The sequence below is a fragment of the Myodes glareolus genome, chromosome 12 (assembly GCF_982192425.1).
Source record: "Myodes glareolus chromosome 12, mMyoGla1.1, whole genome shotgun sequence".
In the NCBI taxonomy this organism is placed as follows: domain Eukaryota; kingdom Metazoa; phylum Chordata; class Mammalia; order Rodentia; family Cricetidae; genus Myodes; species Myodes glareolus.
Window position 1 is genome coordinate 23,214,503 of NC_142037.1, and position 26,927 is coordinate 23,241,429.

Consider the following 26,927-nt stretch of genomic DNA (forward strand, 5'->3'; position numbering starts at 1 on the left):
CTCTGGCTAAGCTCTCCAGAGCAGCCGTCAGCACCGGGTAGAGCCTTATCCCACGGTGGAGCTGCACCTCACAGGGGCTGTGCTGTGTTGGAGGCAGCTCAAGACAGTGAGCTACTACTAGGTTAGTGTCCTTGCCCTGGCTGCATCAGTTCATTTACAAGTCACTAGGTCCTATGAAATTTCTGGTCTGTTTCATGTCTCTCAAATGTGTAAAGAAAAGGCATACCGACCTCTCCCACCGACAGCTTTTCTCTCACGTTTTTCCAGTAGATGTCTTTATTTTCAGTGTTAGTGAAGAAAAGGAGCCACTCTGCAAAATCCTCCTTCCTCATGAAGTTCAGACCCTTAGAAAACTGAAGGAATTCCATTTCTTGAACTTCCGTTTGTAAATTTTCCATAAATCTAAAGAGTAAAGTGCGAAAGTGGTATAAGCAGCGAGTGGCGTCCCCCTTAATACTGGAAGTGGGGCTGCGAGGCAGCCCCTCCTCCCCACAACTGCTGGCCTCTGGTGGGTGAGCAGAAGGAAGTCAGGGCTGTGTCAGGGCGTGCAGAGAGCAGCCAGAGGCTGGCCAAGTCCAATAGTCCAGCAGGTCTGTGCAGACTCCACCTGGCACCCAAAGCTGCCGTCGGTGTGAAGGCGGAAAAGTTATGCCGACTGCTGCTTTAACAGATCCACAGAAAAGAGCATCTCGTGGACGGCATTTTCCCGATGCAGAAACATCAGTAGCCAGAAAAATTAAAGTGTAGGGGAGGACATTCCTTTTAGCTTAATAATTAATGGACACCAACATAGAAATAATGACTTAGGTCTACATGAAATTATCTGCAGCTTTTGGGGCAACAGTGTGAATCTATGTGACACAACACACTTTTTTTAAAAAAAAAAAATAAAACCAGCATCTTACTTTGATCAAAGTCATATTGATAGCTGTCAGATTAAACTTTTACTTTCTTGAACAAGTATCTAGAAAAATTGCACTAGGGTTTATTACTTGAGTAATGTCAAAGCCATTATGAGCATCCTATGCGTTCATGTGTTGCAATCTCATTTAAATAAATTTTACCTTTTGTGTGCCATAATACAGTTTAAAACCGGTAGAATATATACATTGGATGAAAAAGATATATACACGGGATAAAGAAATATACAATCAGGCTAGTGGGAGAAAACCACCATTGTTAATAGCTTGCTTTAGGGTCTGCATTTCTCCCATAAACTCCCAAGTGTAGAGGGGAGAATGGGCGTAGGTGTCTATCTCTGCAATGAGTGCCTGTCACCTGCAACATTTGCTGAATGTACCGGATGCACAGATTTTTGATGCTATGTTTCTTTCTGGGTCAAAGCAGAATTTTGTCTAAAACTGAATGCATTTTGGGTTGTGGGTTGAACTAATCGATAGAGATATTTTACTGATATATTTTGCATTTTATTTTACTGAATTTTATTGTATTGTGTACTATGATAGTATTCAATGATTTTTTTTTGGTGTTAGCGTGTTCATGTGTTTTAGTGTGTGTGTTAGTGCATGTATATGGGTGTATGCATGGCTATGAGTGTATGGGTGCATAAGTAGGTGTGTGTAGGTGTCAGTGTGTGTGTATGGGTGCATGTGTGTATGCTGGTGTATGTGTGTTTCAATGCTTGCGAAGGCTACAGATTAAAGCCTGTTGTCTTCCTTTATCACTTTTCCACCTTATTTTTTGAGACAGGGTCTGTCATTGCCAATCCAGTGGATCTGTCTGACCAGTGAGCTCCAGGAATCCTTCTGCTTCCGGCTCCATAGCACTGGTGTTCCAGGCATGTGCCGCCATGTCTGTTTTTCATAGAGTTGCTGGCAAACAAACTCAGGTCCTCGTGTTTACAGAACAAGCACTTAACTGGCTGAGTGCTCACCGCCCCTTGACTGATTTGCATCAGGTTGTTAGAGAATGCTTTACTTGTAGATGAGTCTGTAGGGAGCGAAGAGGCGAGCACAACAGCTGCGCTGTTCTTTTCACCTTCTGAGACAGGCGGGAAGAGACTGGGGGGCTGACCAGGGAGACGGAGCAAGGGGCAAAGAAGTGTGCTGGGCTGCCGCAGCACTGGAGAACCGGGGACCAAGAGGGCACGAGAAGGGGATTCACAGAAAGTGAGAGAAAAGCCGAGGTGACGCCTCATTCTGAACAGCGCTGGCTACAGTATGTGTCTGTTCACTGCTACCAGCCATGAAAGGGAAGAACACATCTCTCTTTTCACACCGCAGCTTCTTTGCAATGCGAACCCATCTATCTTCATGGGCTACACGCCTTTCCCCGGGTCTCTCTTTTATCTACTCCTAACTTCTCACGTGGGGTAAAATCTCTTCATGGACAGAAGCATTCAGTGCAATGTTTCCCACATAGCTTGTAAAAAGGATTACGCTTAGTGTTTGAGACACAACAGCACATGGTGTATATGTGTATACAGACTTAGCAAATCTTAGCAGAAATGCAGGGAGCTGAGGAAGTTGCAGGCCCCCTGCTTTCCATCTCAGGATTTTTTTTCTGGTGTTCTGATCTGCTGCTTTCTAGTACCTGTTTAGAAACCGTGTTCCAGAGAGTTCTCCAGGGGGGCCCAGGGAGGAGGTAAGCAAGGACTACAGTAACCAGATACTCTAATTTTACGAAGAAACAAGTTCAGGGAAGTATGTTCATGACGCTTTATCTGAGACACGGAACCGTCTGCTTCCTCCCGCACTGCTTTCACAATACAGCTTTCACAATACAGCTTTCACAATACAGCCGTCGGTCGTGCAGATTTATGCTGGACCTCTGCAGAAGAGGCCTGTATAGACCAGAGCTGAGTCTCCACATCTCAGGACAGGATCAGTGCACAGTAAGTCCGGCTGAGATGAGTCAGTGCTGGTCCCAGCAGAGCTGCACTCAGGGACACAGTGTATGGCCTTGTTTTATGTTAAACTGGGCTGCTTGTTTAGTGTTAAGAACAAAATTGCTGGGTGGTGGTGGCGCACACCTTTAATCCCAGCGCCCAGGAGGCAGAGTCAGGTGATCTCTGTGAATAAGAGGCTATCCTGGTCTACAGAGTGACAGCCAGAAGCACACAAAGAAACCTTGTCTCAAAAAGCCAAAACAAAAAGCTCAAAGTGATGCTTGTCTCTTATTTGCCAGTATCAAGTAACCAAAAATAACTATTACATTTTATAGCCAGACATTATTTTTAAAAATAGGCTAGAATATTTAAGAATAGTAACTTTATGTTTTATAGGTTAAATTTTCAGTGATAAATACCTTAAAGAACCATAGAGAGTATTAGGTCTAGAGCAGTGGTTCTCAGCTTTCCTAACGCTGTGACCCTTAATACCTTCATATTGTGGTGACCCCAACCATAACATTATTTCATTGCTACTTCCTAACTGTGATTTTGCTACTTCTATGAATCACAATGTAAGTGTTCTGGAGACAGAGGTTTGCCAAAGGGGTCAGAAGCTGACAACTGCCGCCGTACAGTTCTAGGAAATGAGGATATTCAGTTTCTTCCCTTCTTTCTCTCTCTCTTTTCTTTTCTCGGTTTTTTGAGACACGATTTCTCTGTGTAGCCCTGACTATCCTGGAATTTATTTTGTAGATGAGGCTGGTCTCGAACTCACAGAGATCTGCCTGCCTATGCCTCCTGAGTGCTGGGATTAAAGGTGTGTCTCATCACCGCCTGGACAGTTTCTTCATTTCTTACATATAACATTTCCCCCAAATTATATGTTTACCTTCGAAATTCTTTATAATGAAGCTTTTTTTCTCCCTTTTTTCCAAAGAAACGCACTTGAAGGGTTGTGTTAATCCCAGGCTCTTTCACTGCTGGTTCCTATAAAGAAGCACAGAAAGAAACCTGTGAGTGGGAGCTTGGGGAAATGTCCGCGAGTGTGTCCTGTAGGTCGTGAAGGCAATGAGGGCAGCCACTCCTGCCTACGACCTTGGCTAACAGGACTCCCCCCAACTTCCACTAACCTCCTCTGTGATGAAACTCTACAGAAACTAAGAACAGAAGGGACACGCCCTAAGAGGACAAGCCTACAGTTGAAACTGGGGAAGTTGAAAGTCTAGAGGGTCCAGGGTGGGACTCCTCACTCACATTCAGTACAGCTGGGTTACAGGTGCGTGCTGCCACGCTGCACTAGTGGGCCAAGTTCCTCCTAGCGCTCCTTGAAGTGCTCTGACACTGCCACCCAGAGGCTCTCTGCAGCCCACACCACACTGGCCTGGAGTCCAGTGCCCAGTGATCCTTCCAGCTCCACCCTACTCTGCTGTCCTCACTGCCAACTTCTCCCTGCACAGAGTGGCAGTCCAGACCGGGCCACTGCTGAACTACAGCCAGCAGCACAGACTTACTTTTCTCCAGAACCTTCTGTCTAAAACAGGGGCTGCGTAACTCAAACAACTAGAGGCCTGCAGCTCCCAGGCACTCTTGGCAAAGGCCTCATCTGCCCCGGGCCCACAGACACCATTATCTGTGTCTATTCCACTCAGTTGGCTATGACTAGAAGTTTTTATTTTTAGATTCAGATTTCCACAGTCCTAAGGTTCTACATATCTAGTGAAGCATAGGGTGTCTGCCTCAGGATTACAGAACGAGGGGACAAATCAGCTGAATAGCCAAATGACCCAAAATTTAAGCTCAGAAGAGGGATAGCTTCTACGTTTGACATTTACCAAACATCAGACCAAATGTCAAAGCTTTAGTAAAATTCATGGTAGCTAAAACATTTTTACTAATTCTTTAAGAATTTCATACAATGTATTTTGATTATATTTACCAACTTTTCCCCTTAATTTTGATTTGGTAATTTTGTTTTTCTAATTAGATTTAGATTTAAGTCTTGCTCTGAGCATAAAATTAAATGAAGTTAGGTTTCACACCACATCTGCTTTAAAGTCCCTGGTTAGGAGATTCTGGTTTCCCTTTACAAGTCCACTGTAACGTTTATTCTTTTGAGACAGGTTTGCAGTAGCAAGGAGGACCGTGCTCTCCTGGATGGGGCTGCATATCTGCCTGACAGAACCCAGGACGCTGCGGACGCTCTGTAAGCACCACCACTGAGAGCACTGTCAGTCTCCCTGCCCAGTTCCCCTCTTGAAAGATCTATTTATGTATGTGGGCGTTCTGTCTACATGGATGTCTGTGCACCAGAAGAGGCACTGGATCCCATAGTCCTAGATTTATAGATAGCTGTGAGCTGCCATGTGGGTGCTAGAAATTGAACTCAGGATCTCTGGAAGCTCAGTCAATACTTTTTTTAAAAAATAATTTATTTATTCTCATTTTATGTACATTGCTGTTTTGTCTACATGTATCTCTGTGTGAGGGTATCAGATCTTGGAGTTACAAACAGTTATTAGCTACCATGTGGATACTGGGAATTGAACCTGGGTCCTCTGGAAGAACAGTCAGTTCTCTTAACCACTGAGCCATCTCTCCAGCCCCCTCAGTCAATACTCTTAATATTGAGCCCCACTCTTGCTTTTTCTTGAGGTAAAGATCTCGCCATAGCCCAACTTGGCCTTGAAGCTGTAATTCTACCTCAGAGCTCCAGATTCTGAGGTTTAAGGAGTACAGCACTGTTTTAACAATTTAAACATACTTTGCTCTAAGCAAACAAATATTTCTAAGTTTTCATTTTTGTTTCAGGGAATGTCTCATTCATGTATTAATACACACCTGTCATTGTGTATGTGTGGTGTGCATGTGTATCGTTCATTCACATGTGGGTACAGGTGTCTTTGCTGGTACACACATGTGGAGGCTCAAGGCTGATGCAGTTCCTTTGGATTGCTCGCCCTTGCAGTGAGGCAGGGTCTCTAAGTGGCCCTACCCTGCCCGGCCAGAGACCTGTATCTGCAAGGTTGCCGTCACTGTGGCCCTTCCACCCACACAGAGTGTATGTGAGTTGAGCTCTCCTGCTTCCACGCAATGCTTTAGACACTGAGTCATTTCCACAGCTCTTAATTACTGTTGTTTTTAACAGTGTTTGTGTGTGTGTAGGCCAGAAGACAACCCTAGGTGTTACCCTCAGGAATATGAACACTTTTTTGGGAATCAGGTCTCTCACTGGCCCAGAGCTTACCGACTAGGTTAGGTTAGGTTAGGTAGCTTGTCAGGGAACACCAAGGATACTCCTGCCCACTTTCCCAGTATTGGAATTACAAACATACACTACCAAATCTAGCTTTTACGTGGGCTCTGGGGATTGAGTTTATGTCCTTGGGCTTTCAATGCAAATGCTTTACCAACTGGGCAATTCTCTAGCCTGGACTAAATAAAAATAATTTTCTTCCTAAAACGACAACTTGGCATCAGGTATCCTCCCCTGCTGTGACGTCAGTGGAGGGAAGGTTGTATTTGGTTTTTGAGAGTGTATCTTTGTGTAGCTCGGGCTGCCCTTGAACTCACAGAGATCTGTCTGCCTCTGCCTTCCGAGTGCTGGGATACAGATGTGCTCTTGGCAGAGGCTGCGATTTTTAAAAACTTACACATTTTGAAATAGATATGTTCTAAAGTAGAGTGATTCAGAAGTTTAAGAAAATCTTGCAAGATGGACTTAGAATCACCAGATGACAGTCAGCTGAAATATACTGGTACACACCACCGCTGGTACACACCACCGCTGGTACACACCACCGTTGGTACACACCACTGTTGGTATACACCACTGGTGGGAATGGAAATAGTGACCCACACGAATACTGGTTAATACTGGTCAGCCTGTTAACCTACTCAATAGTCACACGCTCTGATCCAGCAACTCGATTTGTGATCAGTCATCCCTAAGATACAGTCACATGCCTATTAAATAGCATAATCCTAGGATTGTTCCTTGCAGCCTTATGAACTATGAAAGACAGATATGTTAAATACTTCCCAAGAAGGGGAACGACAGCATAAATATTGTAGCCATACAACAATGTACCTTGAAGCCACAATGAGATGAGATAATGAGCTATGGATACAGCTTAGTGTGTAGAGCACTTACCACACAGTGTGAGGACCAAAGTTCAGGTTTTACCAACACCATGTGTTTGGAAGCATTTCCTTACATACCTGGGATTCGGTCTCATTCGTCGTCACTGTCTTGAAGTCATCTTGCTTACTTATGATCTTCTGCAACTGAAAAGATTACAGACACACACTTACAAGGCTGAAGTAACCTGAAGAAAGATGTTTAGCTGTTACAGGGCATCTGGCTGTCTGCGGCTGGCTGTAGGCCATGCAAGACTGCAGGATTAAGCAGGCAGAAAGGCCGCCAGGGCCACAGTTCTCTGCTTAGCAGCAGCTCCTCCAGCAGACGAGCTATGGTCTGCCTTCCACTCCTTTCGGATGGTTTCCACTTGGGCGTGCTTCTGACACCGCTGACACTTTACAGCCACATTTCAGATGCACATCACAAACAAGGCCACTCTTCTACAAATGCTGGCCCTTTTATTTATTTGTAACATGTTGAAATACTTAAATTTTTGTTAACCATAAAACTGTTAACAGTTTCTTAAAACTGAGTATGTTAAGTAACCTACCTACCTTCCAGAGTCATTTGTACCAGTCTTCATATGGGAAGCAAATTAAAAGAAAGGATTAAAAAGAAGTGAGATGTACACACAATCTCAAACTATGGTTTAAATCAATCAGGAAACAAATCATCAGGACTTTCTTTTAAAGAATGACTTGTTAGTAACTTATAAACTGCTAACATTAAGTCACAGATTATCAATCTACACTTGGCGCCCTTCTATGTTTAGTTAGACAAATGGTTTATGCTGGGTGCTCTAGAGTCCTCCCTCCCATGCTCCATGCACTCCTGGCTTCAGGGAAGAAACTGAAAGCTTGACATCAGTTTCACCTTTCATGTCTGCCATTGAAAACCCCACGGTACAGCGCCAGGGCCAATCCTCACACTCTGTATCCCTCCTTTGACCAACACCTGCACTTCTTTCATTCAGAAATGAATATAATCCAATAAAGATAAGAGCAACAGACTACCATGTAAGGAGCACTCAGCCTCTGGGAGGAGCAACACTCTTTGGTGCTCCCTGTTTGGTTACTCTGGACAGTGCTTCAGAAAAAAATTACATACATTTAAATCCAGATCCTGGCCAGGCAGTGGTGGTACACGTCTTTAATCCCAGCACTTGGGAGGCAGAGGCAGGTGGATCTCTGTGAGTTCGAGGCCAGCTTGGTCTACAAGAACTAGTTCCAGGACAGGCTCCAAATCTACAGAGAAACCCTGTCTCAAAAAACCAAAAAAAAAAAACCCAAACAAACAAACAAAAAACAAACAAACAAACAAAATATTCAACCAACCAAACACCAATCAAACAAACAAACCCAGATCCTAGCCTTGAACACTTGAAAATTTTTTCTCTCTGTAGTCAGCCTGTCCTTCCTGAATGTCCACGGAGGCAATTCTGTGTTTTTTTTTTCTCTAAATTAATTTCACCTTGTTTTTAAGTGTAACTGAATGCTGCATATTGTTCTGCATGTACCTTTTTTTTTCTTTCAGCATGGTTATCTCAAGATTCATGCCTGTGGCCTGTTTGTATTCACTGCTGAGCTATGTCACACTGACTCCAACACTTTTCAACTTATTCGTCTGCCTGTGATGAGGGATGCCCTTTTGTATGCTGTGAATGTTTTATTACCACTGGTTAATGAAGAAACTGATTTGGCCAACAGCCAGGTAGAATAGAGTCAGGTGGGAAATCCAAAGGTAAAGGGAAAAGGAAGGCAGAGTCAGATGCCAGTAGCCACTGGAGAAGCAAGATGTGAGGTAACAAGTCATTGTGATAAAATATAGAATAAAAATGGGTTAATTTAACTTGTAAGAGCTAGTTAATAATAAGCCTGAGCTAATAGGCCAAACAGTTTGTAATTAATATTAAGCCTCAGAGTGGTTATTTTAAAAGTGGCTGTGGGACGGGCAGGACGAGAAACCTTCAGTTACCTGTCTGGTGATCCATGGCTGCAGTTTTGACTATGAATCAAACTGTCATGACCATTTTTGTTTTGTTATTTATTTATTTATTAAAAATTTCCACCTCCTCCTCTCCTCCCATTTCTCTCCCCGCCTCCAGTCCTAAGAGAAGTCAAGGTGCCCTGCTCTGTGAGAAGTCCAAGGTCCTCCCCGCTCCATCCAGGTCTAGAGGTGTGCATCCAAACAGACTAGGCTCCCAAAAAGCCAGTACATACAGTAGAATCAAAACCCAGTGCCATTATCATTGGCTTCTCAGACAGTCCTCATTGTCAGTCACTAATGACCATTTTTGTAGAGCTCAATTTTATGGACACTGGTTTAACTTTTCATTGGCTAGATATGCAGCAGGGAAACTGCCCTGTTTAACTTTATTTAAAACAAAACCTGTCAAACATTTCCAAAGTGAAGCGAAGGCTTGGCTGTCCTGGAGCTTACTCTGTGGAACAGGTTCAGAGGACTCACAGAGATCCACTTGCCTCTGCCACACATGTGTGGGACTAAAGACCTGCATGCATTAGTAGAACTCATCATCCTCTTCTTCTTTGTCCTGGACCTTTCTTTTTCTTCTCCTTCCCCCTTCCCCCCAAGACAGGGTTTCTCTGTGTAACAGCTCTGGTGATTCTGGAACTCTTTGTAGACCAGGCTGGCCTCGAACTCAGAGATCTGCCTGCCTCTGCCTCCTGAGGACTGGGATTAAAGGTGTGCACCACCAGGCTGGGTCAAAGAATTGAAGTTCTTATACCTCCCCAGCATTTGCTGTCACAGGCCTCTTTAATGTCATTCTCTCGTGACACCGTGACTTACATTTCCTTAACGAAAAGAATACTATTCCACATGCTTCTCACTCACTCATGTACTCTTTTCTTATAAAATGACTATTATACTCTTGCCATTAAAAAAAAATTATACACCAGGCGTTGTGGCACACATCTTTAATCCCAGAATTTGAGAGACAGAAGCAGGAGGATTTCTATGTTTGAGGTCAGTCTGGTCTACAGAGAGAGAGAGAGAGAGAGAGAGAGAGAGAATTCCATGACAACCAGAGAAATAGTCTCGAAAAACAAAACAAAAATTACTAAGCTATAAACTTCATTATATATATTCTATACCAATTTCTACCATGTCCATTTATTTTCTCATCATGTAGTCCAGGCTGGCCTTGGATTTGAGAGCCTCTTGCCTCAGCCTCTGGAGCATGTTGGATGAGGAAGAGCCAACAAGCAGGGCCACAGAGTTGGTCCTAGCCATACCTGCTTAACATTTAGGGGAAAAAAATGGCACTCCTGGTCAGAAAATGATTAGAGATACACAATAAAGACAGATTCAGACAAAAATAAACCTCTGAATGGGTCACAGTGTGTTTAAAAAATTTATGTAGGCTTGGGAGAAACAGAAAAAAGAGTACAGACATTATAAAAAGAAGTAAATAGTTTTAAAAATAAAGCCAATCTTTAAAAAGACAGTAAAAATAATATAAAAGAGTACAGTCATGGATTAAAGGAGTACAGAAAAATAAGTCACATAAAGACAGAAAATACACAGTCTAGATTATATATGTTATTGTGTTTTCTTTGAATTTTTGCCTGTGAATGAGCTAACTACAAAGATACATTAATTTCATTGTTCAGTATGCTAAGCTAAACTAGCATATATATTTTAAAAGTATCTTGACTTCAAAATTTGGATCTAAGGATATGATGCTTTGGAAAAGATGTTCTGTTTGTTTCCACAGAAGATGAGAACCTGTGGATTCTTTATAAGCTAATGTGGTTTATTGGAACAAGACCCCCTTAAAGGTCTCCATGAAGCCTAAAAATATTTCGTCTATCAAACAGCAGGAAGCAGTTTGGAGAAAATTATGCCCAATTTTCCAAAATAATTTTTTATAAATGTTTGTTTTCATTTAAGGTGGGATATGACATAGATATGAATAATTTACATTGGTATGGTCTTTGATTTATTGATACAAATTGAAGGACAATTTTGTTATATATATATATACATACATACATATATATATATATATAGTTCTGCTCTTGTTTAAGGTATTATGTTTATACATCTCATTTAAAAATATAATACAGAAGAGTCATTTATAAGAGTCAAACTTGCAGTCATGTTAGTTAGGTTTTCTAGATATACAGAGAAATATTTCAGTTAGATAGATATTCTTCAAACCTTTCAAGGCCTACAGAATATGGCATCTAAAATGTTTTAACAACTTAAGACTTTGCTCAACAGTGAGACATGTCTGCTTCTGGCAGCACCAATTACTTCAGAGAGGTTGATAGGCATTGAAGAAATTCGTTACAGAATTTGCCTTCAATGTGACAAAACTAGTCATTTGGGCAAGAAACTGCTTTTGCCTGGTCTGCTTGATGGTATGCTGTATGAACTGAACATGCAGGGCACACAGAAAAATAGTTGCTGAACTTGCCTAAAGGTGAGATAGTTCTTTAGGGTTCCTGCTTCATGAAATAATGACCAGATATTCTGCAGGAAACAGAACATGACTAACAAACTGGCAATATGGGCAGAATAGATCCTCAAATTTCTTGCTTCATGGAAAAGTCTGCTGGATACTATGGGCCTGTAGGCTGAAGGAGGATGCCCCAATGGTACAGAAGAATTCTGGTTGACTGTCCAGGCATTAAGATGTCTCTGTCAATTCTAGTATTTTGGAAGTTGCTTACAATGCACTTCCTGTTTACTTAGGTAACAGTATACCCTTCTGAGGTCTTTGAAGAGCTGAAGACAGTTATAATTTTCCTTAGTTATGATAAAAGATAAATTAGATATAAATTTTAGACTCACAAAGATAGGATAGATGATAAAGTATTTTCCTTAATTTGCCAAATATAAGTGGACTAAATATTATAACTATAATTCTTGCTTGATAGCTGTTTTGTATATGTAATTTTACTATGTTAAAATTAAAAAACTTTCCTTTTTAATTAGACAGAAAAGGGGAGATGATGTGGGATGTTCTTCTGTATAAGCACTGCTTTTATTGATTAAAGAATAAAGCTGCTTTGGCCTATGGCAGGGCAGAATATTGCCAGTCTGGACGAGATATATATAGAAAGTAGGCTTAGTCAAGGAGGTGCCATGTAGCTGCAAAAGGAGAAAGATGCCAGAGTACAAGAACTTTAATAGTAAGCCACAACCTTGTAGCAATACATAGATGAACAGAAACGGGTTAATTTAAGATGTAAGAGCTAGTTAAAAATATGCATTAGCCATTGGCCAAACAGCATTGCAATAAATATAGTATCTGTGTGATTGATTCAGGTATGGGTGGCTGTGAAATGAATGAGCAGCCTTCGCTTACACAGGTGTTCTGTTAACTCACCAGTGTGGGATTTTTCTAGTTTCTTTATGTAGGCATTTACTGCTATGAACTTTTCTCTTAACACTGCTTTCATTATGTTCAATAAATTTGGGTATGTTGTGTGGTCATTTTCATTGAATTTTAGGAAGTTTTTAAGGTCTTCTTTTATTTCTTCCTTGACACATTGGTGATTCAGGTGAGCATTGTTTAATTTCCATGTGTTTATGGACTTTCTGAAATTAGTGTTGCTGTTGAAATATAATTTTAAGTCATGGTGATCTGATAAGATACATGGGGTTATTCCATTTTTTTAAAAAAATATCTATCTGTTAAGGTTTGCTTTGTTACCTACTATGTGGTCAATTTTTGAAAAGGTTTCATGAAGTGCTGAGAAGGTATATTCTTTTATGTTTGGATAGAATATTCTATAGATGTCTGTTAAGTCCATTTGAGTCATGACATTTGTTAGTTCCCTTATTTCTCTGTTAAGTGTCTGTCTGTTAGACCTGTCCAGTGATGAGAGTGGGGTGTTAAAGTCTCCCACTATTAGTGTGTGGGATTTAAGGTATGGTTTAAGCTTTAGATGTGTTTCTTTTACATATGTATTTGGGTCACAGATGTTCAGCTTTGAGATTTCCTCTTGATGGATTTTTCATGTGACAAAAATGAAATGTCCTTCTTTGTCTCTTTTGATTGATTTTAGTTTGAAGTCTACTTTGTTAGATATTAGGATAGCTATATCACCTTGTTTCTTAGGTCCATTTGATTGGAAAATGTTTTTCCCAACCCTTTACTCTGAGGCAATGTCAGTCTTTGAGGTTGAGGTGTGTTTCTTTTATGTAGCAGAAGGATGGATTCTGTTTTTGTATCCAATCTGTTAGCCTGTGTCTTTTTATAGGTGAATTGAGTCCATTTATATTAAGTGATATTAATGACCAGTTGTAACATGAGGGCCTGCTTGTTGGGGTTTCTGTCCTGCCTGGTCCCCCAGCTGTTTAGTCCCAGAGAAAATCACACAGAGATCTCCATAAGTTATAAACTGATTGGCCCATTAGCTCAGGCTTCTTATTAGCTCTTGTAGCTTATATTAACCCATTATTCTTATCTATGTTAGCCTCATGGCTCGGTACCTTTTTCAGCAGAGCAGGTCACATCTTGCTTCTTCTGTTTTCTGGGCAGGACTGTGGAGGAAGTCTCCTTCTTCCCAGAATACTTCTGTTCTCCTTGCCCCGCCTCTACTTCCTGGCTGGTTGTCCCACCTACATTTCCTGTCTCCTGACCAATCAGCGTTTATTTAAAACATAGTTGACAGAATACAGAATTGTCCCACGTCAGTGATTGCTAGTTCCTGTTATTTTAGTTTTTGTTGTTGGTGACATAATTGTATGTATTTTCCCCTTCTTTGGGATTTGCTGCTGTGAGATCATCTATTGTCTGTGTTTCTGTGGATGTAGCCAACTTCCTTTGGTTAGAGTAGGGCTGGCTTTGTTTGTGGCTAGGTATTGGTTAAATCTGGTTCTCTCACAGAATATTTTATTTTGTCCATCTATGGTGATTGAAAGTTTTGCTGGATATAGAAGTTTGGGCTGGCATCCGTGGTCTCTTAATGTCTTAATTCAATGCTTGATCAGGATATTCTGGCTTTCATTGTTTCCATTGAGAATTCAGGTGTAATTCTGATAGGTCTGCCTTTATGTTATTTGGCATTTTTCCTTGGCAGCTTTTAATATTCTTTATTCTATCTGTTTAGCATTTTGATTATTATGTGGTGAGAGAGGACTTTTTTTTTTTTTGGTCCAGTCTATTTGGTGTTCTATAAGCCTCCTGTATCTTCATATGCATATCTTTCTTTAGATTGGGAAAGTTTTCATCTATGATTTTGTTAAATAAATTTTCTGTGCTTTTGAGTTGGACTTCTTCTATTTCTATTATTCTTAGGTTTGGTCTTTTCATGGTGTCCCATATTTCCTGGGAATTTTGTGTTAAGCTTTTGTTAGATTTAATGTTTTCTTTAATTGATGAGTCTATTTCCTTTATTGAAATTCTCTCTTCCATTTCTTGCATTCTACCGTTTATGCTTGCATTTGTGATTCCTGCTCGTTTCCCCATATTTTCCATTTCCAGAATCCCCTTGGTTTGTGTTTTCTTTATTGTCTCTATTTTGATTTTCAAGTCTTGAATCATTTCTTTCACCTGTTTGATTTGTTTTTTCTTGGTTTTCTTTAAGGGATTTGATTTCTTCCATTTTTTTTTTTTTTGTTTGTCTTTTCGTCCTTTCTTTGAGGGAATTTTTCTTTAAGGACCTCAAACATTTTCCTATTTTTTTAGGCTATTTTCTTTTGCTTGGTGTGTATTGCCTCTGTATTGGTGTGTTTAAGACTAGAAGTTGTAGAGCCACTAGTTTTTGTTGATGTATGATGCTCTTTGTGATGTTGAGTGTGTTCTTACCTTGTCTATCCATCTTTTCTTCTGATTGGTGTAGTTGGGGCCATGTCTCTGGTGATCCAAGGCTCAGAGGGTTGCTCTTCCTGGTAGAGTCAAGGTTAGGGTTCCAGTCACCCTGGAGGTTGCTCACATTCCAGGAGGAAGGTTGCTCAGCATTCCCAGAGGTCCCTCAGTACTCTGCAATACTGGAGGTCATTGTTCAGGTTTGCTCCCCCAGAGGTTGCTTGCTTGGGCCTGCTTCCACAGAAGTTGTTCTGGCCTTGTCAAGTGATGTTGGCTGGCTTGTAGGCATGCTCCCATGGAGGTTGCTGGGTTGGGCCTGCTTCTGCAGAGGTCCACTCTAAGCTTTTCACATGCATTTTTTTTTCATCTTAAATGGCTGCAATCACTGGAATGTCCAGCAAAACACTGAACACTAGAGTTAAAAACAAACCTCTCTGCCTTGCTCCTGATGGTGCATGGAAAGCATCCAGGATCCCCCACCCCTCCAGCAATATGTTGGTTCTTGGTGCTGGGGACTGAACTCAGGGTCTGATGCGATTTAGCATGTGAGCTCCTGAGCTATACCCCAGACCCTCTAAGATTTGGCAAATACTCTTTATCAGAATGAAGACACTGTTTCCTACTTCACCAACTTTTAACAATGATTCATTTGGTTAATGTTTGGTGTATACTGACATGATTATCTGGGCATGACGATGTATGCACAGCCCTGGAGTACTTGGAAGTGAAGGTAGAAGGATCAGAAGTTCATCGCCAGCCTGGGTGTTACATAAAAGCTGTCTCAAAAGGCCAAAGGACAATAAAGAAAGAGACAGTATACGTATACATGGCCTCTTCTGTTGTTACTGTGTCAGGGTGGTGGATGGTATTGACTGATTTCCTAGCTATGGAGCTCACTGGTATTTCTATTTTAACCTCATTCTGCACTTCACACATGGATTGGTTTGCTTTTTCTGGGTAAGGGCAGAATTCTGTATTTTGGTTTGTGAAGACAGGACTGGAATTTACTTCTTGGCAGGTTTTTCTCTGGTTTTAGTTACCAAGAACATCTTGGGCTTCCTTTCCTTTATCTTGTGTTTCTGGAGGGTTTGTAAAAGTTTGGCATTACCTTCTTAATTCCAATGAAACCATGTGAACTTGAATGTCTTTGTGGGAAGATTTTGGGATAGTATTTCTAGGTTTCTGATAAAGGGTTGTTCATATTTAGATACCATATCTTGTTAGTTTTATTGAAGACATGAGTCCATTTCATCTGAGCACATATGAACTGGCTGCCACAATACTCAGTATTCCATTTCTGTGCTTGGCTATCAGTAGCATCTATGGCACTGTATCCTTTGATACAAAGTATTGTTAATACATCCTTCCTTTCCAGATTATTCATTCATTTTGAAAATCTGTCACATAAGGTGCCAGAGATGGCTTAGGGTTAAGAGCACTTGCTGTCCTTGTAGACTCTACAAGAGCAGTGGTTCTCAACCTTCCTAATGCTGAGACCCTTGTTCCGCATGTTGTGGTGACCCTCAATCATAAAATTATTTGCTGCTATTTTATAACTGTAATTTTGCTACTGTTATGGATTGGAATATGAAGCTCTGATATGTGATCCCTAGGCTGAGAACTGCTGTGAGGATCTGGATTGGGTTCTAATCACTCACAAGGGTCTAAGGAATCTGATTCTCTTTTCTGGACTTCATGGGCACTGCATACATGTGGCGCACTAAAAATATGCAGGCAAAGCACCCATACATACACTAAAAATAAAAAAAAATCTCTAAAAAGCTATTGTGTAAGTAAGTAAATTTTTAAAAATGAAACACGGATCTTTTGTCTGAACATACATATGAGTGTACACTATATGCTGCCACTTACAGAGACCATAAGAGAGAGTGTTGGATACTCTAAAACTAGAGTTAGAAAGAGTTGTGAGCTGCCAGTGGATGCTGGGAACTGACCTGGGTCCTCTGCCAGAGTAGCCAGTGCTCTTAACACTGAGTTACCACTCCAACCCATAAACAAAAATTTAAAATAAATACTTTAAGATAGATGTAATCAACAAAATGGCTAATTATAAATTTTATAGAAATCTTAAAACTTGTTCTTTTATTATGAAACATTAAATATAGTCGAATTTAACCTTCATACAATCTTTCTTCAAAAAGTTACAAAACAAACAAAATAAACCAAAAAATGTAATTAGTTAATTGAAGTATGAATTTCTTAGGAGTCTTATAACACAGTGTGAAATTTAGAATAGCAAGGACTTGTCCTGATGGATTTTGTGCTTGATAAATCTTATAATGTTAGGTTTTACCTAGAACACTTCAGTTTGGACTCAGAAAGAGGTTCTGATAGCCTCTGAATACTGAAGATTGCAGTGTCTGGGGCCAGAGAGGTAACTCAGTGGGTAAGAGTGAGCCAATCCTGGGAACCTGAGTTCAGTCCCCAGGACCCACACTGGGAAAAGAGTGAACCAATTTTTACAGCTGTCCTTTGACTTCCACATCTGGGCTCTGTGTGTGTGTGTGTGTGTGTGTGTGTGTGTGTGTGTGTGTGTGTGTGACTAAATTTGACTTAAAAAAGATTATAGTGCTTATATGAATTCTAACATTTCCATTTGAGATATTTGAGAGTATGAACCTGAACATCTCAGTTCAACATTTAGGTCAGAGGGTCTTTCTCTTCCCTAAGCCACTCTCTGACACGGTAGCATGGGAACCCGGCTAATGGAACAAGGTGCATGTGCCTGCTCTATGAGAACAGCACTGCTGGAGGTGCTGGGGAGACAGAAAGCTCCTTGCTATCACTGAATTTCCGTTCTAATGGGCTGAGGAGAATAGACAAGCAGAGCAATTGCTGGTGCTGAGCACTGTAAATAAAACACTGAAGCAGGGGATAGCAGAGAGACTGCTGGGAGGTCTCCGCCAGGTGGTTCTCCTTGACGACACTAGTGCCAGCTTCTGCATGATTGAAAATGCCTGAATGAGTGCAGTAACGACAACCAAGCAGAGGGAAGAACAAGGACTTGGGCACAGGGGTGCCATGTCACAGGGACAGATATAGAGATTAGCTGTGGAAGGCCCTCCAGGTGCCTATCTGCTACATACAAATTCTGAATGACTTAGCTGGGCAATGATGGTGCACACCTTTAATCCCAGCACTCTGTGAGTTCAAGCTCAGCCTGGTCTACAAGAGCTAGTTCCAGGACAGGCTCCAAAGCTACAGAGAAACCCTGTCTTGAAAGACAAACAAACCAATGAAAACAAAATAAGAAAAACAACAACAAAAAAGAAATTCTGAATGACTGAGGACATACTGTTGAATGGGTTTCTGAATCTCTGTTGACCAACACCTTCAGTTTCAGACTGAAAATGAATTAGGCAGAGTCAATTTTATTTCTCTTTGCTTCCAAGACAGTTTACATTCAGGAATGAGAGAATCATTACAAAATCAAGGAGGATAAACTCTATCAAAGGCTTTTCTATGTATTTAGCAGCAACTCTAGCAGGTGTATTTAGTTTGATCAACTCCTAACACTCTTAGACTAAGAGCACAGTCCTTTCCATCAGTATGAGAGTAGCTCGGAATGAAAGGACCACCTAAGGAGCCGTTTCCCCGGTGAACAGACTGGTCATTAATCTACTGTCTGGAGAAGCTGCTTAAAACCCTGGCACTCGGCCCACAAGCAGACATACCATCTATCAAGGTGAAGATTACACAGATCAGCTATTACTGGCTTTGGTCACTGTGCATACTGTTTGTCACACCTGACAGAGAGCAGCTCACGTAGATGGCGACTTTCACCAGTTTTCAGGCTGAAGAAGTAGGCACCGTGTTATCTCACAGCTTTTTCATCTACGTGTTAACAAAGCACAAAGGCTCACTAGTACAGAACTTACAAATTGAGGCAATCTGCACGTTAGGACACTTTCACAAGACATTACAGATGTGTATCTTATACTGCACCACCACACCTGGCTCTTTCAAGAACGTGAATATGTATATATGTATATATGTGTGTGTGTGTGTGTGTGTGTGTGTTTATTAAACTAAGGACCATGGACGTTAAACAATTAAAATAATTAATAGAAATGTAGTTCTCTTCCTTGAAATACTTTCTTCAAAAATTGACAAATGTATCAATCCCCTGGCTATCAAGTTCTATTTCTACAGCCAGCACAAAGAGCCCTCTATAGTCATACAAGGTTGGCTTTAAAGTCTTAACCTTCCAACAATCAGTGATGTGTCCCAATGGTTACTTTCTTTTTCCTTTCTATGTGTGGTGCGTGTGCATGTGGAGGTCAGAGAGCAGCCTGGGGTTTTCTGCCATCAGTTGACACTGTCCTGAAGCCATCTTGAGTACTTACCATCTTCTGTAGCTGACAAGACTTCAGACGAGCTTCTATGCCACCACGGCTTTGTGATTTTTGCCTCGGGTCACCCCCAAACATTACTGAAGTGCAACTCTGAGCTTTGGAATTGTGATGGTGATACCTGCAGGGGTCTTGTTCAGTATATCCGAGAAGATTACATCTAGCTGAGTGGTGGTGGCGCACACCTTTAATCCCAGCATTTAGGAGGCAGAGGCAGGTGGATCTCTGTGAGTTCAAGCTCAGCCTGATCTACAGAGCGAGTTCCAGAACAGGCAGGGTTACACAGAGAAACCCCATCTCAACCATCCCCTCCCCCAAAAGAAAATCGCCTCTAACTCCACTACTATAAAGACATACACCTCATGACTAACAGGAATAACACCACAAAGTTTATCCAGGTTTTGGAGAATTACACATGTGCAAATTCTACATGTTGGTTAATCTGAGAGAATCAATTCTCTACCTCGAGGCCTTTTCACATAAATGCCTCTCTAAGGTAGATGAAGTAGCTGGACAGCAATGGTGTCTTCTAAGCCACTGCACAGATATTTCAGGTTCTATGTGTGCAATCTTTAACTTAAGTTGCTTTAACTTAAGTTCTTTTAAAAATGATCATATATCTCAAAAGGGGGTGCTGGTGAGGTGGCTCGGAGTATCAAAGGCAATCTTGATGACCTAATTTGAACTACAGGATCCACAGTGGAAGGAGAGAACTGACTCCTGTTAGCTGTCCTATGACACTGTCCCATGGCATGTGTGTGCTCCATGTATACACATCCATGTACACACACACACACACACACACACAATCTCAAAATAATTTCCCAAATTTACTGATAGAAAATTTTCATTTCCTATTTATTCTCCAGTCTCTATGTCTCTTTAAAAATTTTATGTGTATGAATGTTTTGTGTGCATGTTCGTATGTGTAGCATGTGTGTGCCTAGCGCCTGTGAATGTCAGAAGAGGGCACAGGATTCTTGGAACCAGAGTTACAGGTGGTTTTGAGCTGCCATTAGGTTCTGGGTCCTACACAAAAGCAAAAATAATGTTCTCAACTGCTGAGCTATCTAGCCAATCCACTTAACCTTTCTTTTGAGATGTTTCTATAATAATTCCTGCTGATGAACAAAACTTCAGATGTCTCTACTCAGTACCTATCTATTCAACCATTTAGAAAGTTTGGTATTAAACATTTCCCCTTTCTTTCTATACCTTTCTTTCCAAGATTTGCTAGCCTTTCTCTTGGTCTTTCTGGAATCTCTAGGACTCTGCTTCTTGCTCTTGGAAATCCGACTATTGCCATCACTGGGAATGAGACTGAGGACTCTTTCTGCAAGGCTTCTGCACTCTGATAAATGCACACTGCTGATAAATCTGCTTCTCGTTACTACGGGTAAAATTGTAACAGCTGGAAAAAAGTCATAAAAACCTATGTGGAGTCTTTATTTAGACTGCTTTGCCAAGTACCTTTACATATTTGTGGCACATCGCTGTAAAGCATTTTTCTGGACAGGGACTTGCCATACAACCTGTGCTGGTGTGAACTCCGAAACCCTTCTGCCTCACCTTCTTGGGTGCTCTTTGCTGCACTAGGAATCACAGAGACTACACACGCTACATCTATAGCTAGGTAAGAAAAGTAACAAGGGCCCTGCTGAGCAGTTCTTCCCAGAGAGGTGAGTGGGTGCTAGCCTGGGCAGCCTGCCTGCCTCTCCGGGAAGGGAGGACAGCCCTTCCCCCCTCAGCTTCTGAGGCAGGGTCTTCGGTGTTCCAAGGGACCCCTCCCCTCCCCCCACTGCTGCGGGCCCTTTGTCTCCTGAGTCCTGGGAAGACCAGCTAGCCCTGTTGCCCTGCTGAGCAGTTCTTCCCAGAGAGGGCTGAGGAGCTCTATCCAGAGAGTGCTGTGAAGTCCTACCCAGAGAGTGCTGAGGAGTTCTATCCAGAAAGTGCTGAGGAGTTTCATCCAGAGTGGGGGAGATGGGCAGGCGCCAATGCAAGAATTCCTCCAACAACCTGAAAGGCAACATGACATCGCCAGAATCCAGGGAGCTCGAAACGAGAAGAATTGAACACCCTACTCCAGAAGAAATAGAAGAAATCGACTCTAAGCGCTTCTTTATGAAAATAATAGAGGAACTTAAACAGGAGGTGAAAATCTGCCGTAAAGAAATGGAAGATAAGTATAACAAAAAAATTGAGGAAATGAGTAAAGAAATGGAAGAGAAATATACCAAAAAGTTTGAAGAAATGAGTAAATCCGTAAATGAAATTCTGGGAAACCAAGAAAAAACAATCAAACAGGTAATAGAAACAGTTCAAGATTTGAAAACTGAAATGGAGTCAATGAAGAAATCACAAACCGAGGGCCGGCTGGCTATGGAAAATCTGGGTAAACGAACAGAGACTTCAGAAACAAGCTTAACCAATAGAATACAAGAGATAGAAGAGAGAATCTCAGACTCTGAGGACACCATAGAGAAATTAAACACTCTGTCCAAAGAAAACAGCAAATCCAACAAATTCTCATCACAAAACATTCAGGAACTGTGGGACACAATAAAAAACCCAAATCTAAGAATAATAGGAGTAGAAGAAGAAGAAGAATTGCATTTCAAAGATCCAGAAAATATACTCAACAAAATTATAGAAGAAAACTTTTCCATCCTAAAGAACGATATTCCTATGAAGGTTCAAGAAGCATACAGAACACCGAATAGACTGGATCAGAAAAAAACATCCCCTCGTCATATAATAATCAAAACACAAAGCATTCAGACTAAAGAAAGGATATTGAGAGCTGCAAAGGAAAAAGGTCAAGTAACTTATAAAGGTAAACCTATCAGACTTACACCAGACTTCTCGATGGAAACCATGAAAGCCAGAAGGTCCTGGATAGAGGTACTGCAGAAACTAAGAGACAATGGATGCAAACCAAGACTACTTTACCCAGCCAAGCTATTGTTCACTATCAATGGAGAAAACAAAATATTCCAGGATAAAAACAAATTTAAACAATACGTAGCTACTAATCCAGCCTTACAGAGAATACTAGAAGGAAAATCACAACCCAAGGAATCCAACATTCCCAACACTGCCTACATTAACTCAGACATCTAGCGACCCTTCACAAGCACAACTCAAAGAAGGAAAACACATACACGCTACTACCCAAAAAAATGACCGGAGTCATCGATCACTGGTCATTAATATCACTTAATATCAATGGTCTCAACTCACCTATAAAGAGGCACAGACTTAGAGATTGGATACGAAAACAGGATCCAACATTCTGCTGTCTACAAGAAACACACCTCAACCACAAAGACAGACACCTACTCAGAGTAAAGGGTTGGGAAAAGGTTTTCCAAGCAAATGGACCTAAGAAACAAGCGGGTGTGGCCATTCTAATATCTAACAAAATCGACTTCAAACTAAAATCAATCAGAAGAGATGGAGATGGACATTTCATACTCATAACAGGAACAATTCATCAGGAAGAAGTCTCAATCTTGAATATCTATGCCCCTAATATAAAGGCACCCACATATGTAAAAGAAACTCTTCTAGAACTCAAGGCAGTCATCAAACCACACACACTAATAGTAGGAGACTTCAACACTCCTCTCTCACCAATGGACAGGTCAAACAGACAGAAACCTAACAGAGAAATAAGAGATTTACTGGAGGTACTGAATCAAATGGACTTAACAGACATCTATAGAACACTCCACCCAAATAGGAAAGAGTATACCTTCTTCTCTGCAGCTCATGGAACCTTCTCGAAAATTGACCACATACTTGGTAACAAAGCAAACTTCCACAGATACAAAAAAATATTAGTGACCACCTGTGTCTTGTCAGATCACCATGGATTAAAATTAGAATTCAACAACAATGCTACCCCCAGGAAGCCAACAAACTCATGGAAGTTGAACAGTCAACTACTAAATCACCCCTGGGTCAAGGAAGAAATAAAGAAAGAAATTAAAGTCTTCCTTGAATATAATGAAAACAAAGACACAACGTATTCAAACCTATGGGACACAATGAAAGCAGTGCTAAGAGGAAAGTTCATAGCACTAAGTGCCCACCTAAAGAAAACAGAGAAAGCACACATTGGAGACTTAACAACACACTTGAAAGCTCTAGAAAAAAAAGAAGCTGATTTACCCAGGAGGAGTAGAAGACTGGAAATAATCAAACTGAGGGCTGAAATCAACAAAATAGAAACACAGAAAACAATTCAAAGAATCAATGAAGCAAAAGCTGGTTCTTGGAGAAAATTAACAAGATTGACAAACCCCTATCCAAACTAATCAAACGGCAGAGAGAGAACTTGCAAATTAATAGGATCAGAAATGAAAAGGGGGACATAACCACAGACACAGAGGAAATTCAGAGAATCATTAGATCTTACTACGAAAGTTTATATGCCACAAAGTTGGAAAATGTAAAAGAAATGGACATTTTTTTAGATAAGTACCATATACCAAAGTTGAACCAAGACCAGGTGAACAATCTAAATAGACCTGTTAGTCGTGAAGAACTAGAAGCTGTTATCAAAAATCTTCCTACCAAAAAAAGCCCAGGACCAGATGGTTTCAATGCAGAATTCTACCAGAACTTCCAGGAAGAGCTAATACCTACACTCCTTAATGTATTCCACAATATAGAAAAAGAAAAGTCACTGCCAAACTCCTTTTATGAAGCTACAGTTACCCTAATACCAAAACCACACAAAGACACAACCAAGAAAGAGAATTACAGGCCAATCTCACTCATGAACATCGATGCGAAAATTCTCAATAAAATACTGGCAAACCGAATCCAAGAACACATTAGAAAAATCATCCATTATGATCAAGTAGGCTTCATCCCAGAGATGCAGGGATGGTTCAACATACGCAAATCTATCAATGTAATCCATCATATAAATAAACTGAAAGAAAAAAATCATATGATCATTTCATTGGATGCTGAAAAAGCGTTTGACAAAATTCAACACCCATTTATGATAAAGGTGTTGGAGAGACTGGGGATACAAGGATCATACCTAAATATAATAAAAGCAATATACAGCAAGCCGACAGCTAACATCAAATTGAATGGAGAGAAACTCAAAGCCTTTCCACTAAAATCAGGAACACGGCAAGGCTGTCCACTCTCTCCATACCTCTTCAATATAGTGCTTGAAGTTCTAGCAATAGCAATAAGACAACATAAGGGGATCAAGGGGATTCGAATTGGAAAGGATGAAGTTAAACTTTTGTTATTTGCTGACGATATGATAGTGTACATAAGCGACCCCAAAAACTCTACCAAAGAACTCCTACAGCTGATAAACACCTTTAGTAACGTGGCAGGATACAAGATCAACTCCAAAAAATCAGTGGCACTCCTATACACAAAGGATAAAGAAATGGAGAGGGAAATCAGAGAAACATCACCTTTCACGATAGCCACAAACACCATAAAATATCTTGGGGTTACTCTAACCAAGGATATGAAAGACCTATTTGACAAGAACTTTAAGCCTTTGAAAAGAGAAATTGAGGAGGATACCAGAAAATGGAAAGACCTCCCCTGCTCTTGGATTGGGAGAATCAACATAGTAAAAATGGCAATTCTACCAAAAGCAATCTATAGATTCAATGCAATCCCCATCAAAATCCCATCAAACTTCTTCACAGACCTTGAGAGAGCAATAATCAAGTTTATATGGAAAAACAAAAAACCCAGGATAGCCAAAACAATCTTATACAATAAAGGAACTTCTGGAGGCATTACTATCCCTGACTTCAAACTCTATTACAGAGCTACAGTATTGAAAACAGCTTGGTATTGGCATAAGAACAGAGAAGTCGACCTATGGAATCGAATAGAAGACCCAGATACTAACCCTCAAACCTATGAACACCTAATTTTTGACAAGGGAGCTAAAGGTATACAATGGAAGAAGGAAAGCGTCTTTAACAAATGGTGCTGGCATAACTGGATGTCAACCTGTAGAAGAATGAAAATAGATCCATATCTATCACCATGCACAAAACTCAAGTCCAAATGGATTAAAGACATCAACATCAATCTGTCCACTTTGAACCTGATAGAAGAGAAAGTGGGAAGTAGTCTACAAGATATAGGCACAGGAGTCCACTTCCTAAGTAGGACCCCAGTAGCACAGACAATAAGAGAAACAATGAATAAATGGGACCTGCTGAAACTGAGAAGCTTCTGTAAAGCAAAGGACACTGTCAGTAAGACAAAAAGGCTGCCTTCTGACTGGGAGAAGATCTTCACCAACCCCTCATCAGACAAAGGTCTGATCTCCAGAATATACAAAGAACTCAAGAAACTAGACACTAAAACTCTAATTAACCCAATTAAAAAATGGGGTACTGATCTGAACAGAGAATTCACAACAGATGAACTTCGAATGGCCAGAAGACACTTAAGGTCATGCTCAACCTCCTTAGCGATCAGGGAAATGCAAATCAAAACCACTTTGAGATAGCTAAAGTTAAAAACACCAATGATAGCCTATGCTGGAGAGGATGTGGAATGAGGGGAACACTCATCCATTGTTGGTGGGAATGCAAACTTGTGCAGCCACTTTGGAAATCAGTGTGGCGGTTTCTCAGGAAACTGGGAGTCAACCTCCCTCAGGACCCAGCAATTCCTCTCTTGGGAATATACCCTAGAGATGCCCAAACATACTACAAAAGCATTTGTTCAACTATGTTCATAGCAGCACTATTTGTAATAGCCAGAACCTGGAAACAGCCTAGGTGCCCCTCAATAGAAGAATGGTTAAAGAAGGTGTGGAACATATACACATTAGAGTTTTACTCAGCGGTAAAAAATAATGACATCTTGAATTTTGCATGCAAATGGATGGACATAGAAAACGCTTTACTGAGTGAGGTAAGCCAGACCCAAAAAGAGGAATATGGTATGTATTCACTCATAAGTGGATTCTAACCATAGTTAAAGGTCTTTGAGCCTATTATTCGTGATCCTAGAGAAGCTAAATAAGAAGACGAACCTGATGAAGATTTTTTTAGCTATCCGCCAGGAGGTAGGAAATAGTCAAGAGTCCCAGGTAACCTTGGGTGCATGGGGGGGGTGGGAGGGTTGTTGGAAGGGGAGAGGGTTAGAGAGAAGGGAGTAGGGGAGGAATGGGCAAAGCTCTGTTGACCGGGATGGGGGGAAGGGAGGAAGGATGAATGTGGGATCAGGGAAGAATATATTTCAACTAAGGGAGTCATATTAGAGTTTACAGGAAACTTGATTATATATGGGATCCCAGGTTCAAGGAGAGATCCCCAGATTGTTCTCTGGACAGAGGAGGGGGTGCCTGAACCGGCCTTGGCCCGTGACCATACTGATGAATATTTTGCTTATCACCATAGATCCCTCATCTGGCGTTGGATGACGATACAGATGGAGGCCCGCGTTGGAGCACCGAACTGAGCCCCCCAAGATCCAAACGAGGAGCAAAAGGAGGAAGAAAATGACGAAGGACTGCGAGGGATACTATCACCCACTGATACAAGGGGTCGGATCTAATGAGAGTTTACCAAGGCCAGATGGACCGTGACTGAACGAGCATGTGATCCAACCAGATTCTCTGAATGTGGCCGTATTTTCTGAATGTGGCTGGCCTGCAGTCTTACTGAGAAGCCATTGACAATGACACTGGGACTGGTTTCCTCTGCATATACTGGATTTTTGGGATCCAGTCTGTTTGGATGCTCATCTTCCTGGACCTGGAGGGAGGGG

General features: G+C 41.1%; 1 protein-coding gene across 1 annotated transcript in view; it reads right to left on the reverse strand.

The window, feature by feature from the left end:
- The window catches only part of LOC148120221 (calcium uptake protein 2, mitochondrial), a 92,870-nt gene that overhangs the window by 7,714 nt on the left and 58,229 nt on the right, over window positions 1–26,927 (reverse strand). Inside the window, exons 7-9 of the mRNA XM_087912143.1 lie at window positions 7,070–7,135; window positions 3,741–3,838; window positions 231–402 (exon numbers count right to left, since the gene is read on the reverse strand). Coding sequence (XP_087768269.1) covers window positions 231–402; window positions 3,741–3,838; window positions 7,070–7,135 — 336 coding nt within the window. The remainder of the gene's footprint in view (window positions 1–230; window positions 403–3,740; window positions 3,839–7,069; window positions 7,136–26,927) is intronic.